The sequence below is a fragment of the Chaetodon trifascialis genome, chromosome 3, assembly GCF_039877785.1.
Source record: "Chaetodon trifascialis isolate fChaTrf1 chromosome 3, fChaTrf1.hap1, whole genome shotgun sequence".
Classification (NCBI taxonomy): Eukaryota; Metazoa; Chordata; class Actinopteri; order Chaetodontiformes; family Chaetodontidae; genus Chaetodon; species Chaetodon trifascialis.
Genome location: NC_092058.1, coordinates 32,224,367 through 32,241,348, shown reverse-complemented (window position 1 = coordinate 32,241,348; position 16,982 = coordinate 32,224,367). Strand labels below are relative to the sequence as shown.

Sequence of the window (16,982 nt, the reverse complement as noted above, 5' to 3'; positions counted from 1 at the left end):
AGTCATGTTCTATTGTGTCATGCATTGTCGAGTTCTGTGATGTCCGACTGTCTGAGAACGTGTTGAAGAGGGAGGTATGTGGTTGGATGAGAGAGCGAGGGGGCGGGTGTGTGTGCCATGTGTATGTGTCGATGGATGCAGAGATAGGATAGGAGAGTGCAGAGTTAATTACAGACTGCTGTTGCAGATATTGTTTTTCTTTTGGCGTAGTTGTGGCCGACAACAACTGTTCTCTGTTAAAGAAAAGCTTTATATCCATCGCTCTCATCTTTGCATACGTCCGGACAGACGCTACAGTATTATGGAGAGATAGTGTGTGTGTGTGTGTGTGTGTGTGTGTGTGTGTGTGTGTGTGTGTGTGTGTGTGTGTGTGTGTTCTAAATAAAAGAAAGGAGTATGTGTAGCAAGGGCTAGAAAAAGAAAGAAAAGGCATGACTTCTCCCTTTCTCCTCTGTGCTTTTGTTCCCAATTCCCTAAGGAATCCATTTAAGACAGGGATGAGAATGTGTGACACACTGCTGCCCAGGGACATGAGGCAGACTATTATTATGTTAATCAGATATGATGCGATCACTGCTACAGCTTCAGCAACACACTTGGTTTCATATTTTATACATGAATGCAAAAATACTTCGTAACCTGTGTATTAACTTCACAGATTAGAGTGAAATTAATCTAATTCATTTTTGTATTTTCCTCCTATGTCATGTCAGTACATTTTAAATTTATATTGCGTGAGACCACATCTATAGTACGTTATGGGGCATTCATAGTGAATTATAATGCATTCATACTGCTTTAGGACTACACTCATAAACACACATAATGTAATGCATTTTCATGGAGTTAAAATAATCTTTGCTGAATCATGATTATTATGTACGATGCCAGTTTTCTGCTTTAGGATTGGAATCTTAGGGTATAAATCTATATCATATATTCAGACTAAGGGGCAATGGGCCTTGCTAAGAGCTGTAGGAGAGCTGCTCAGGACTAGCTTCCTAGAGAGAAAACACAACCAATAGAAGACTCTCATACTAAGCTGAAACAAAACAACTGTACATACATATAAAGTCAGTGCAGCAGTCCAAGCAGCACAGAGCACCCTCATGGAACCTCAATTACAAACCTCTCTGAGCCATATTCCTCAAGAAAAAGTCCTTTCAACCAAACTGATTGTGGCAGTTTTTGGTTTGGAATTTGCATCAGCAGTTGTAGTAGCATATTGTATTAAAGTGAATCAGGTGAGTGCTGAGTGACTTACGGTCTTGTGGGACTTCAATGGGTGCTGCGTCGTGCCACAGTAGCAGCAGTAATGACATGAGAGCCAGGGCTGCATGCCCGCCCTGCCCGAACATCTCTCCCCCTCTGATTGACCGGCCTCGTTCCTGACCTCCCCTGATTGGTTACCCTGACGCTGTGCCGAGGACCTGTGTGTACAGACACAGAGACAGATGGTTTGGATGAAGACATTGTAGTGGATCATACAGTATATGTACAGTACAAACTGTGTGCGTGTGTGGATGAGTGTGTAGCTGTGTATGTATTCTGGCATGAGAGTGTGTGTCGAATCTGGCCTACATTCACAGCTGAGTCCCTGCGTGGCTCCCTAGAGAGAGCAGCCGAAAAACAAAGCCAAGGAGAAGCTCTGTGGCACTGACAAGTGCTGCTCTAATAATGTAATATTGGGATAATTTTAGTATTTCAATCTTTTTGCTACAATGTATATTTTCACATTATTTTAAATTTAAGCCACCAAACAGTGTTTATAGACTTAATATGACTGGGAAATACATCTATTCTACCACTTATCTCACATAGTGACAAAATTCTCACACATTTTGGCTCACATGTCTCTTTTCTATGAAAGTAACAAAATTGAATTTACTTATTTTAAAGGACAAGTGTGGCATCTAGCAGTGAGATTACAAATTGCAACCAGTGTGTGTAGGAGAGCCTATGGTGGCTGCAAAAGTCACAAAAAATACAAAAAGTGGTCTCTAGAGCCACTATTTGGTTTGTCCATTCTGGGCTACTGTACAAACATGGCTGTGGAAAAGGACCTGCTCCCTCTGGAGATGGAAAGAGCTTGTTCTAAGGTAACAAAAATACATTATTTTCAAGTGATTACACACAAATGAAAACATACATAGAAGTATTATATTCCATTTATAGTCCATTCCATATTCTGCCAATGAAAAATGTAACTCAACAAGAGTTAAAATCATCATTTGAGCAAATGTAATAAACATGAAAGTGATCATTTGATGTTGGATATTTGATCGATTTTAGTCATATACTAGTATCAAGTTGAGTTGAGTTGAATGGTATTTATCGCAATATTAATTTAAAAGTCCAGTGAAAAAGCAGGAATTTTGGTCTCATGGTCTTCCTGGAACATTATTCAGCTGTCAGCCTACAGGCCAAAGATTTCTAATTTACTCCCCACCATCTCCACATCACAGCCAGGTCTGTGTACTGGAACCAAACCAGGACCACCTGCCCACTGTTAATCCCCGTCCCCCATGCTGCCATCTCCCACCAGGATCAATCCTTCACTCTGCTTCAAATCACACCAGAGCTCAAAGCTACAACAACAAGATAAATTAAAAAAAATAGTCAGGTGGGAGTGTGGGGGTGGGTGTTTTGGTTGCCATTTCCAGGAAAATATGACAAAATGAGGGTGGAGAATGTGACATAACACAAAGGACCGTTGAGGTTCTGAGAAGGACTGTGACTGCACTGACCACAATCAGTCAACTGTTGATAAGCCAGCTACATGTATACAAATTAAAGAAATCTATATGATAAGAAAGACACAGTGAAATGATAAACCAAAAAATAATAATTTACTAAAACTATTTTACAATGAGCAACACAAAGCCTGTCAGCATTATGGAGTTCATCAATTTGACAATGTTATTCCCTGATGATCCAAATGGTCAAAAAGTATAAATTTAGGGCTTTATCTATTTAAATATGAGCTGAGTCTGAACAGCTTTTTGGCCTGAGGGCAGGAGTCAGATTTCACCCAAAACCTGCAAGCACTCACCACACACACACACACACACACACACACACACACACACACACACACACACACACACACACATTATGCATAAACCATCTGGTGGTATGTCAATTCAACACCATTCAACTAAATAGCTAATCTGCCCCTGGGGAGCCAATACCCCGCACTGGCTAGCATGAGGTGCCAATCTCATGCACGCACACACACACACACACGCACGCACGCACGCACGCACGCACAACATGCACGGATGCAGATGCACAGGCACCATGTACTGTACATATGGTCACACATGGTTGAGAACACACCCTGACACACCCTCATTCCACTAGGCAAAAATGCACACACATACAAAAAGCACACACACATGCAGCCCAGTTGTTGGAAAACCTGACCAGTATCACCCCATTTCTGTTAATTACTATAATTCCTTTAAGCACACACACACACACACACACACACACACACACACACACACACACACACATAGGAGAGAGAGGGATTGAAGGGATTAGGTAAAAAGCATGCCACACAGTCCAATATGAGCCCTAAGACTTCCTTGGAATTGCAGATTTATTCCCAGCAGAAAAGTCAGGGAGCGAGCTAGAGATAAAGAAGAAAGAAATGAGAGACATGGACAGAAAGAAAGAGTTTGGCAGTGACAGCGCTGAAATAGGTCAGTGTTTCTCTCCACATGTGGAACCCTCTCTACACACTGCAGTGCATTATAAATGATACTACACAGTGATATGCTGAGGCTGAGTGCACATGCAGGGAAGAAAAAAGGTCAGTGAACTAGCAAATCAAAACTACTCGGTTTGAGACAATACAACAGAAAGCCAATGAAAATGAAACCAAGTGATGCCTCTTGCATCTCATAAACAAGATTACAGTTACAATGCTGTCGGCTCCAGGAGTCAGTTTTTGATTAAAAAAAAATAAAAAATCTTTAACTTTTGAAATGTTCTTGAGTTGAAGAAAGCATAATTGAGTCACAGCCAAACTGTGTGCTTGATGTTTGACAGCAGATCTCCAAGATCCAAGACACAAGTCAGGTTTGGGGAGCTTAATTAAAAGAACATCACATTTGGACTCATTGAGCCAGAGGAAGTTTTGTAACAAAAATGAAACAGTTCATAATGTTTCTGACTTTCTTCTTGGAGTGAGTGGAAAGAGAACTAAGTTTGCCCCTATTGTAGACTTTGTAAAGCAGCTGGATCCATAGGTGACATGCTTTAATGGAACCCTATTCGGTGTGTTGGTGGAGGCATGTTCAGCAGGATCCAGGGAGCGAAGCTCATCATTATGGACAGGAGTTGCTTCTGTACATAAAGTGGATCATGCTGAGGTAAGTATCTATCAACATGAAATGCAAAACACTGGAAGAAGTTTTTAGCACATTGTTTAATACCCTTTATGTTGGGGTGCAGGTCATCCAATTTTTTAATGGTCCTTTCCTGGATCCGAAAACAGTCAAAGTGGCTAATAAAGCCCCGGCCAGTTGCAGTGCAGAAGGGTTTTAGCTATTCGGACTATTAAGACAACTTAAATGTACAGGGCATTTCAAAAGAATGGAAAATTAGTTACAGTGTACGACTGTAAGTTGTTTCACATTTCTAGCTGACCTAGGTAACATAGTTTGGTTTACACATGGTCACACACACACACACACACACACACACACACACACACACACACACACACACACACACACACACACACACACACACAAGGTGACCTTGACCAAAGCACAACAAGTTCAGAGTTACCTTAGTTTCGCCTGAGGTCCACAACCTGAAGCACACATTATCATCACACACACAAAAACTCAGTTAGTGCTTCTGTTAATGTTACATTAATGGGTGAATCATAGAAGCCATTAGACAAATGGATGAAATTTTGTCTGGCCTCCCCCTTCTGCCTTTCATGCTACAGGCTCCAACAGAAATAGTGTGGCATGTCACTGGCTATTTCTAAAGTTGTATACAGTCTATATTGTGTATCAGTGAGCAATGCTTAGTGACTTTCCATGAGTTTTGCCAGAAGCATGTGCAGAGTGAAAATAACCTATTTCTAGAAATTGCAGAGAATTAACATAATCTGCTCAATGAAACTGTTAAGAAAACTAGGTTTTTTATTTCTACAAGAAAGCCCTCTGTCATCACATATTTAAACTACACATATTTTCATCATGCATGGTAAATGCAATGCAAATGCACTGGTACCATAAAATCTATTGGAGTACATTGGATTTCTCAGGCTCATCAGGTTGAATGTAGAATGAACCAATTAATCTTAAGACTCAGTACCTTATCATAGCCCTCACAGGTCTTCCATTTCTTAAGCAAGGCCACTTAAAATGCAACAGCTGGAAAATTCCTCACATGATGAGCATGAATGAAGCTTGATTATTACAGCTGCAAACACAAGGCTCAGCTGTTGAAGGTTTTCATTTGGGCTTATTTTAAGATTATTCTCCTGGTTTCAGAGACTTGCAAGGAATTAACTATCTAGAAGAATTGGTTTTAGAGTGACATTTGGCCAAAAATGATCTCTTTTAAAGTAGATCACATATTACAGACACTACAGTGCATACTGAATTTCTTCGAACACAAATGTACATATGGGTCTTTTATTGTAATATTTTTGACTATTACCTTCTCCTTTAACCATGTCCAATTAAACATTAGGTTAATTGTTGCGCCTTGTCTCTTTGTCTTTGCAGAAATAATTCCTTTTCAGCTATGCCCATCCCAAACCCAGCGCACACAAACACTCACATTGTCTCTGACCAACTACGGCTATTCCATTGCTCCCAGCACAGGGAAATTCCATTACAGTCATTTTGGATGATGCATTGGAGTGCTAATGGTGCTCTTCTGGGACAAACACTGTGGGGACAGGGCTGAGGAGGTGAAATCACACTGTTTTCATGTAGATTTTGTATGTGAATGTGTGTGTGTGTGTGTGTGTGTGTGTGTGTGTGTGTGTGTGTGTGTGTGTGTGTGTGTGTGTAAACATGTCGCAAAACTGTAAAATCACTCATTTTGCATTTGATGCTCAGTTAGAAGGATTTTGTGTCTAATGGTGTGTGCAGAATTTTAATGCCCATGCTTGCAAAAAGAGTAGGTCTGTATCTTTGTGTGTGCATACATGCTTAGACTCAGACTTAGACTTTTAATGTCCATCAAACTTAACATAAAATGGAAATTTGTCTTTGACAGTGGCATAAAAACACACAAAAACACACACACATCACAGACAACACTAGTTCTAAATAAATATAAATAGGAATATATAAGTAAAAACTAGGAAATCAGTCCAGTTTGCTTGTGTTTGTGTGCGCAAAGCCTCATCCTTAAATGCCTCCTCTTGACCATCTCGCATAAGGCGGCAAATTTCTAAATTACAGAGTCAGTTGGAAAGTGTAAGCTAATTATTTGTAAACTAATCAACAAAAATGACAGTTTTGCAGTTTATTGATTGAATAAGGACACCATACACACACTTCTGGTCACTGTTATTGCCAATTGGCTGATTTCACAAGTTTTACACAAGAAGACCTGGTATGGATGTCCGCTCTCTTCTTTACACTTAACTCACTGAGCTGCTAGCAGCTGCAATAGGACGAACTGCAAACATCAAGGGTCTACAGACATCCAGAAAATCAGTCTTTAAGCAGATGATTTGTGATTACTCCTACAATACAGGACCCTTATTCTTTAAGGAAAGCTTTACTGTTATAAAATACTTTGCGGTGGTGATTTGGAGGTGAGATTCCCACCATTTGTTCTACAGTTTTAGTTGTTTCTCTATAAGGGCCCTTTCAGTCACAATGTGAGTTGAGCAGCACTAGCTACTGGGGTGCAAGCGCTGCTTTGCTCAACATTGTGAAAAGCCATTGTGGTACCACTGAAAGAGTACAGTGGTGTTGTTGTCACATTGTGTCTGAATGGACCTTAACTGTTCTGAAGCATTCATGTGCTTGTGGGAAATTTTCACAACAAAATTGAGAGCTACAGTAGTGTTGTTTGTCTGAAAATCACTCCTAGCGGATAAACCATGAACAGCATCAAGTATATAGAACTATGTTGGTGGAGGGCCTGATAATTTGACAATGAATCTAATTTCTTTGTCTTTGTTCTCCACTTGTTAGCATGACTTACTTTACATTTATTACATTATGCACTTCTTATACATTATGCATTCACTGAACAAGCAGCGAACGTAGGTCATTCAGATCTATGCAACTCTGAGTTAGCATGAGGAAAAGTTAGGCAGATACAGTATGAAGTGATTAGGGTAGATTTTTTCACTTAATCCCACTTATCATTTTTTACAACCGCTGTTTGAAAAATTTCTAGAAACATATTTGCAGAAGGCAAACATAGTGTGGAAATAATTATTTTCCCTCTTGCTGGAAAAGGTTGCTCTAAATACAAGCCCTGTACATTTCTCCTGACAAATCTTTTTTTCATCTCTCTGAGCTGGAGCAGGAGGCATTAACAAGTTAACTGCCCCTTAACCATTTCTCTGACCTCTATATATACCCCCAACACAGCATCGCCAATTCTGTTCTACAAACACCCCAAAAATAGCCCTAAACCCATCACACACAATTACCCTCAGCAACACAGTGCTCTCAGGGCTATTGGGAGCACTGCACAAACACATAAATAAATACTGTAGGTACAAGCAAGCCAGCAGTCAAAATGAATCACAACCACTTCCAAACATGGATACACTTTATGAAGCAAAAACACAGAGAAAGCCTTGTGTGAGCCTGATAACTACAACATCACCTACATTTCTAGCCACAAAAGATGCGTGGGTGATCAATTAAAACCAACATGTTGCTGAGTTGGAGAAAAATAACAGAAAGGCTTTTTGAGTTGAAGGCAAAATGCTCAGTCAATCAGCTACACATGAGAACAATTTGAAGTGGGGTTAGTTTTAAGTTTAATATTCACCAGGTGGATGCTTTCAAGCAGCTACTTTCAGGTAACCTGTTTTTTGTAAATAGTCTTTAATGATAAGTCGGAGGTTAGTAGGAGGAGAAACAGTGTTGCCAAACTGGGTTTTCCACGCAGCTGGTTTCCTCGAATGGGATGTTAGGATATATTCCAATAAATCGGACCCTTCGGGCTACTAAAATTACAGTAAAAGTATATGTATGTGTTGCCAAATGTATATATGTTACTTATTTTGTAAGACTGTACAAATAAAATAAAGCAACTTTAACATACCATGGCTAATGAAAATTTCTTATGCTTCATATGTTTGCTTGAGGAATATATATAGAATCGGGGGGTAGAGGGGGTTGCTGTGAATGTGCATTACTAATTACTGTTCTTGTAAATACACAGGTCTAACATGCAGCACTGACTTAACAGAAACACTGACTTACGTTCACTGATGTGGACACTTATCTTCTGTCTGTCCACCCACTCTGTTGTGACCACTTGGCAGACCTGATGAGACACAAAGAGGACAAATATACAACATTACAGCCTCTTGCATCCTGATGAGCAAACAAATGAAAACGTGCAGCACATTAATCTGTTTAAAGAGAAAGCTTCACACCAGAGTTCAATATGGAATCAATGTCTGCTATTTATCATTCCACACATGCACAGGTTGTGCGTAACTGACTGGACTCCTTGACAGTTAATGGTGTCATTCTGAGTATGTCTGCAACTTAATAAGATCAAGCAGTCTGAAGACTCCAGACAGATGTGCTGACTGCTCATTAGTCTTTGTTAGTCTGAGCACAGGAAGAAGTGGAAGATACAGTAGAGCAGACAGCAGCACACACACACACACACACACACACACACACACACACACACACACACACACACACACACACACACACACACACACACGCCTCAGGACTGTCTGCAGCAGTGGTGTTTCTTCAACTGTGTGTTTTGTGCTTTCAAAGAGCACGTCTGTACGCCAGCCGTTGCCCTTAGCATCACAGGATGCTCTTTCCCTCTTTCTTTTTGTCCTTCTTGTCTGTGTTGCTGCTGCTGCACACACTCACACATACACAGAAACACACACTAACACAGAGTCTGCCTGGAGGTCTGTGGAGAAGCCTCTATGGGAATATAAAACACACTCTGCATCTGCAATGCAGTTTGTGCTGCTGTGACAAAAATGTTTCAGTCAATTCAATAACACCATGTTACTGTGCAAACTGCACTTGTTACACACAACTGTCCCTGTACCCACACACACTCAGCAGCAACAAAATGATACTTAATGACACTTTTTCAAGCACATACATTATTGATTTTACTTTACCATCTGTTACAAGCTCTTATAGGCTTGTTGTTAAAGATTTGTTCAAAAATAAAAATAAAGTAATAGTAGAAAGTCATTAAAAAACTAATACAACACTGACAGATATCCTGTTTTTTATGCCACACATTCTTTTTCTTCTTTCAAAAACCTGGCAAGACATCGACATTACCCACAATGCAACCTAACCTCACACAGTTCTGTCAGAGATTCTGATGTGTTATGCTACAACCAGAATTTAAAAAAGTTGATGCGCTGTGTAGAACATAAAACAATGTGCTAATTTTCTAATTCTCTTTGACTTTGACCTCATCAGCTTCATTGATTTTTGTAAATATATGTTTATTCTGAATTTGAGGCCAGCAGCACATTTCAAACAAGTTGGGACAGGAGTAAAAAAAGACTGGGAAAGCTGTGGAATGCTCCAAAAACACCTGTTTGGAACATTCCACAGGTAAACAGGTTCGTTGGTAAAAGGTGGTAGTATCGTGACTGGGTGTGAAACGAGCAAGGGTGGAGAGATGTTCCAGTGAAATCAAACAAAGGCTATTCTGTTGTTCATGGTTAAGTCCAGTGCCATACTGTCCAGATTTCTGTTTCTGGTCTTGGTCGGGCACCAATTCCACCAGTTAGCTCAGTTGTTCTCATGCAGGCAAGTAGTGCTGCAGAGTGTCTCATCTGGTTACATTTCTAAGCAACAATATTTTTTCTGGCTAACATAAGTACACTCTATGGCAGAATGTTACTGAACATAAGGGAAAACATTATGTTCTCTGCATGTATCGAGTGGGGGTTACTTTGTCTCTCTCAGCAACCTAATGTAATGAAGCCTTTACAAATATGCCACTGCTCTGATGTGGATATGGTTGAAAATCAGATAAATGTGGCTTTAATGGCTATACACAGCATATCAATAATTCAGAGTAAGGTTTTCTTTTGTTTAGACTACTTAATTTTGGGATTCAGTTATTCATACTGTATGAATGTAAATGCATCTGTGATTGTACTCAGATATAGCATAGTATATTTAGAGTGGTTATAATTTCAGAATATCATCTACAAGCCATTACATCATCTTTAACTCAATCTGATGGCTAAAGAGTTCATACAATGTATGCTTAAGTAGTGCAAGCCCTCTGACTACAATATGGCACATACTGAACATCTGGGGGAAAAATGTTTAACTGGGTTAAGTGCATTGCCAAAGGCCACAGCAGTAGTATGCCCTACTTGAGGAGCCTGTGTATTTGAATAAGGCTGCATTGCTGTGTAATCTGACTGACATGCATAGCAGAGACTCTCGTCATCATCTTGTTGAGCAGCAGCACTGTCTTAGCTGTGCTTGGGAAGACGCCTGAAGTTCTGAACCTGACCCAACTTCACCCTTACCACATTCTCTTTGAGTCAAAACAGACCTGACCACTGCAGCAGGGCAGTATCAAAAAATTACAAATATTTGAAAAATTAGTGCAGCAATGGTTACAGTCAAAAACACAATCCCTTTTTAGTGCATGCTTTCACTACATCCTCAGCCTCTGCATGGTATTCTTACTGTGGCCTGCGTAGCTGAGTGTAAATGATCCCATTCCATTTTCATCTATGACGACACTTATGTCATAATTGACCACAAACAGCACTAGTGCTGCATGAAACCTTTAAGGAATTCATTTGCAATGTCCTAAAACCAGTATATGTGTGTATGAATCAAATCAGTGTGTCTCCTACATTTCTACATTACATTCTTTATTTTTTCAGTCAAACTAGGTTCACTAAAGAGATTATTAAGTGAAAATAAGTATTGTACTTCAGTACTGACTTTGGATACTATTTTGAGGTAGCCTCTTTTACTTGAGTTTTAGTTGAGTGTTTCCATTTTCTACTGTTTTATACTTACAGCAGTTGACCTTGACATGCTTTTTATGTTATTTAATATGTATTTTGATGCTTTATGCTGGTTGACCAGCTATATCTAACTAGCACTTCAATCAGCTGGATCAGCAGGACGTCCACAGACTATAAGATCATTCGAGACCAGAAGTCAAGCAGTCTGCAGAGGTTCATCTATAGCTCAATGTTTCCGTGGGACTGTTTTTTAGTCTCAGTCTCAGGACCCAATGCTCTGTGGGTTTTCTGTCTAGTTGTATTTGATTTCATATTTCAGGGACTGTTTTGCACCTGAGACGGAATATAAATGCAGTAAACCTACTATCATAAAGCACGGTGCATGCTAAAACGTTAGCATGGGGCCTGCCATCACTCAACAATGTCTATACTTGGATGTTAGCATGACACAAAGGTTGAAATGTTAACGTGAAATGATGAATAATTAGTCCTTTATCATTCACTTAGGATTAAGTAATTAAGTCTTAACAGAAGAAACGCCGAGACAATTTTATTTTATTTCTCATTTCCAGGTATTTTCTGTATAGTTAACACTTTGCTTCTCTGTGCATTTGTTACAGTGTTAAAGGAGCACATTTTACGGTCTGTCCACAACTGGGCCTCACATATCTGTGTACCAAATTCACAGAGGTGAATGTAACTGTGCAAAATAACAAATAATGTGTCCTAAAATGTTGAGAGAGCAGAAAGGGCCAACAGTAAATAAGGTGTGTTTCCCCACAGATAGTAAAAAGTAAAGACTACACTGAATGTGTGAAGCAAATAAAGACAAGATTGATGTTGTTGATGCTCTCTATCAAACACACCCCTGTGTAGCTCTCTCTGACATGCTTTCAACGGCCTCACGGGACAATAAGGAGAGCATGTGAGTGTGTGTCACTGTGGGCACTTTGATGTCCAGTCTATCACCTGCAATTCCCTGTTGATCTGTAACAGGTTTAGCACTCACCAATTCACTAATGACTGTCCCAGAGGTGTGTGTGTGTGTGTGTGTGTGTGTGTGTGTGTGTGTGTGTGTGTGTGTGTGTGTGTGTGTGTGTGTGTGTGTGTGTGTGTGACCAGGTATTTATCACGTTGTGGGGACAAAAATCTGTTTACACAGTCATATTGTGTCGACTGACCTCCCTTATGGGGACAAAATGCAGGTCCCCTTAATGTAAATCATTAAATTTTAGGGTGCAGACTGAGGATAGGGTTACGGGTTAGGTAAGGTTAGATTAGGTACAGGGTTAGGAACAGGCAAATAGTGGTTAGGGTTAGGGTTGGGTTAGGGTTTGGGTTTAAGAAAATTTTTTTGTTAAAACTGTGGTGCACTGGCCTAACTGTCTGGATGTGATTAAATGAGTGGATAGAGTTAGTGCATGTGTGTGTTGATGATGGTCAGGGGCAGAATCTCCGTCTTCCAACCAGGGGACCCCGATTCGAATCCTGACGCCGCTCCATGCCTTACCACCAGCACGTGCCCTCTCCGGGCATCCATTTTGTGTGTCTGGAGTAGTTTTGGCTGGGCCTCCATTTTGTGATTTGTTAGAGGTTCTGTCCAGTGTCTTCTTAACTTAAGTATCTTACATTGCCATACGCAAAGTTAGTGGAATACCTGGCCTGGTACATAGCTATGTGTAAGTGAAATGAATAAAATAAATGGGCGATATAAAAAAAAAATTCTTTAAAAAAAAAATAAAAAATTAAAAAATAAATAAGTAATCTTGTATTTATAAGCTATGTATAAAACCTAGTAAAAGTGCAAACGATAAATCAGAATTAAGAATTGTTAAATAAGTGCTATTGAAATAAGTGCCTTTCCATGTAAATAAAACATATTAATAAAGGGTAGACATGCAACCCAATATAAGTTAAGTGCAAAAAAGAGGAAACCATGCAAATATATATGTATATATGATGATAAAAAGCAAGTGCAATAAAATTAATCAATATCATAAATAAATATTTATTTTAAAATAACCATGCAATGTTAGTAATTATATACAAATTTTATAGAACACAGCACACATTCAAGAATAAGGGATATGACGTTATTTTAAAAAAAAATATATATATATATATATATAATAGCTGTACCTAGGTCCATTTGGGAGTAAACGAATGTATGTGTGAAATCTGTAAAAAAAAAAAAAAAAGATTAGGTACAGGGTTAGGAACAGGCAAATAGTGGTTAGGGTTAGGGTTAGGGGAAGGCTCCAGGAAATGAATGTAAGTCTATGTAATGTCCCCACAAGTGATATAAACACAACGTGTGTGTGTGTGTGTGTGTGTGTGTGTGTGTGTGTGTGTGTGTGTGTGTGTGTGTGTGTGTGTGTGTGTGTGTGTGTGTGTGTGTGTGTGTGTAGGTGTATGTTTGTGTGTATGTATTGTTCACCTCTATACATGCATATTCCCCTCCAACAGCCTCCTATTAACCCTCCAGCTATAGCCTTTGAACCCAGGCCATTACTGTGCGCAACCCCCCCAAATACACACACACACACACACACACACACACACACACACACACAATAAATGGCTCACACACACAGTTGAAGGTCACGGGTCACATGCCAAAGAGGTTGTGGAGGAAATGTCTATGACAATGAGATCATTTCCTTGATATAGATGGTCTTTAAACAGGTTGCCATGACAACCTTAGGATAATTGGGACAAGTGTGGAAGGTGCTGGATTCATATTTATGTGTAATGACAATAAATAGTAATTGTTGATTCGGATTCAATATGCAGTCAAGCTTACAACTGTTTACTTCAACACATTTTTGAGAATCAGTGGGCAGAAACTTCAGACTTCCTTATGCTGGATAATCCATCAATCCACCATGAAATAACATCTGTCACATTACTATCCTTCTGTGGTAATATAGTTGAAAGCATGAACTCTGACCTGTGATGCATTTAGTGCTTGTGAAGGGCTCTGAAATCTGAGATATGAGAGTTGGCTGCTGAACAGCTCTGTGTTAATGAGGGCAAATCCAATCCAACAAGCAAACACAGACTCTAAACTCTGCATATCAAAATGTTGACTGTTCAACATGCCTACCTTCAGTTTTATGGAAATATTAACACACAAGAATTTTTTTAACTTCACAAATACTAAATACAAACATGGACCTCTGACAGTAAGTTGTAAGTAGTTGAGGTATGAAGGAAAATCCTAAAAACGTCTTTACTGTCCCATAAGTCGAAATACTTAATACTTAATAATAAGAGAAAAAAATATCTCTTTTGTGAGCTCTCAACTGCAAATCAGCCATTAAGGAAGCCCTTGAGATACGATTGAAAGCTCAGACAACATCTCCTAAGTGGATCTTGGGTGAAAAATGTTTTGCATCTGGTTTGTGCAACCCTTTATTCTAAATACTTTTTGAATTTAATGCCACGATAATGGTAGCAATCTGGTAATTTCACACAAAATATCAATATGAGCCATCAAATGACATTAATCAAACTTCAATTTCTACATCTCACCTTTACAAGAAATGGTTTTGCTCTCTTTAGAATGTTAGAAAGAGCACTGTAGACTGTTCGCGAACCCTTCCACTGAACATCTGCAGACATTATGTATGTATGTGTAAAATTAACCCTTCTTTCCTCAACAAAGCAATGCTCAATTAACCCACAGCCCCTCTATGGGAGCAGAGCAGGAACAAAACAAAGCGGTGTCAGATTGCAAACCTAGCCCTCTGCACCAAGCACCTCCTCCAGGGAAGGTAGGATGGATGAAACTAGGATGGAGGATGGAGAGGGTGTGGGGTGAACGCGTGGTTGCCAGGCGATACGTGTGTATATGTGGATGTCATGCTTGGCAGGAGCTGCAGCTCGATGTTGCAGAATGACCTACTTTTAATCGAAACAGAAAGAAAGAGCAAATAGAAAGAGTGAGTGGGAGAGGAGAGGAGACAAAGTGGGGATGCAGCAGGAAGACCAGCAGGTTCACTGGTTTCATTTTATAGAAAGACAGAAAAGAAAAGAGCAGAGGGGAAGACAGGGAAGGACAGAGAATAAGAGGTGATAAACAATGAGAAAGATGTCCCTGAGGGTCAACAAAAGGAATGACATGAAAAGGAAGAAACAGCAGAGAGGGGAAGACGTAAAAAGAAGAGAGGATGATAAGTTGATTGACTGGTCAACTACATGCATTTGTGTGTGTGTGTGTGTGTGTGTGTGTGTGTGTGTGTGTGTGTGTGTGTGTGTGTGTGTGTGTGTGTGTGTGTGTGTGTGTGTGTGTGTGTGTGTTCATGTTTTTCCAATCCTGAGGGGAAGTGCCCTGCAGCTCACTCCCAGATAAATCAATCCCAGAGTTCCCGGAGTGATGTGAGCTGAAGCACTTCCTGTGTCCACACAGCCTCTTTTATAAGGCTTCTTAATAAATGATGACTGCCACCCGCAGCAATGGGAATATCCTTAAGACTTGTCATCAGCACAGTTCGCCTGACTTGGGCATAGAAGATAGATACGTTGGGATTGAAGCTGATATTTGTGTTTTTAGTAAAAATATCTTGATGACAACAAATAAAATGTTCCATATATTCATTGTTGTGACAGAATTAAGCCAGTATCACAACAAAACGGCCCATATAACCACTGGTCCATGCGGGGCCATCGTGTCTGTGTCTCATTTTGCATCACCAAGGAATGAAAACAACACATTCTCATTCCACAGTCAAGTAATAATAGCAATAATAAATACGCAACATCCACTTACACTTTCAAAATGAAGCTTGCTGGGAAACATCTCAGGTGACAGTCACAGTTTGGTTAGGTTTAAGCACAATAACTACTTGGTGGAGGGCTGACACACTCTCTTAGGGTGGACAAAGTGGAAAAGCACCGAAACCTGACAATATGACTACTGCCACTGTGGTAGTACTACCTCTACAGTATGCTTAAAGTAAGATATCGAAATTTTCTGCACAACATGCACATGCAGAGTTTGGAGCCGTTAACTGCGAGCAAATTGAATCATAAATATATCCATCATATAAGATGCCAGTTTTTAATAAAAAAGCAATATCCACCACAAACAATATATCAGTCAGCAATATACATTCCCAGTGACGCTACATATCTGACCATATCCATGATGCACTGTATCTTTCTCAGTATATACATACTAAAACACACCAAGACAAAACAAGCAGAGCAAATAGCAAGACAACATCATGGCAAGCCATCCAAATCCTTTGCAGTTCTTCCAGAACTGTGGATCACAGTCAGCTCACACTGTCTGAACAGGAAATACAAGAGGCGGGGGGACCCCAATCAGTTTGTTACCCCCTGTCAGTTCCTACCCATCACATCCACAAAGACAGGATGGAGGCAGGAAGACAGAGAGAGGGGCTGGGGGAGGAGAGACAAGAGGGAAAGAGGTTAAAGATTTAGACAGCAAAAGATCAGCAGACAAGACCAAGGAATAGAAAAAGAACGAGACAAAGAATATGTGGTGTTAGAGATGAGGTGAAAGAGAAAGGAATACAAAGATGACATCATTTATTACAGAAGCTGAATAACACTGAATCAGCAACTACACCAACAGACCAATTACAGCATTTGTTATTAGGGGTTGTTAATAAAATGTGGTTTCCATGTGAGCTGATGAAAAATGATTAGATTGGGAGTTGTTAATGTGAAAATGGCAGACAGAATAAGGAGAGAAAAGAAATGTGAATGAGGACCACAGCATGTTTCTCAATAGGCCAGTTTATCTGCCTGGTCGTGTTGCATATCAGCTATAGCA

At 39.8% G+C, this 16,982-nt stretch overlaps 1 protein-coding gene across 16 annotated transcripts in view; it reads right to left on the bottom strand.

Moving 5' to 3' along the window:
• Positions 1–16,982, bottom strand: part of nfasca (neurofascin homolog (chicken) a) — a 145,587-nt gene that overhangs the window by 61,267 nt on the left and 67,338 nt on the right. For all 16 annotated transcript variants that reach the window (XM_070958909.1, XM_070958906.1, XM_070958894.1 and 13 more), the window contains 2 exons: positions 8,439–8,502; positions 1,265–1,430 (listed from right to left, as the gene is read on the bottom strand). In XM_070958909.1, the coding sequence (XP_070815010.1) occupies positions 1,265–1,358 (94 nt within the window). In that variant the 5' untranslated portion in view covers positions 1,359–1,430; positions 8,439–8,502. The remainder of the gene's footprint in view (positions 1–1,264; positions 1,431–8,438; positions 8,503–16,982) is intronic.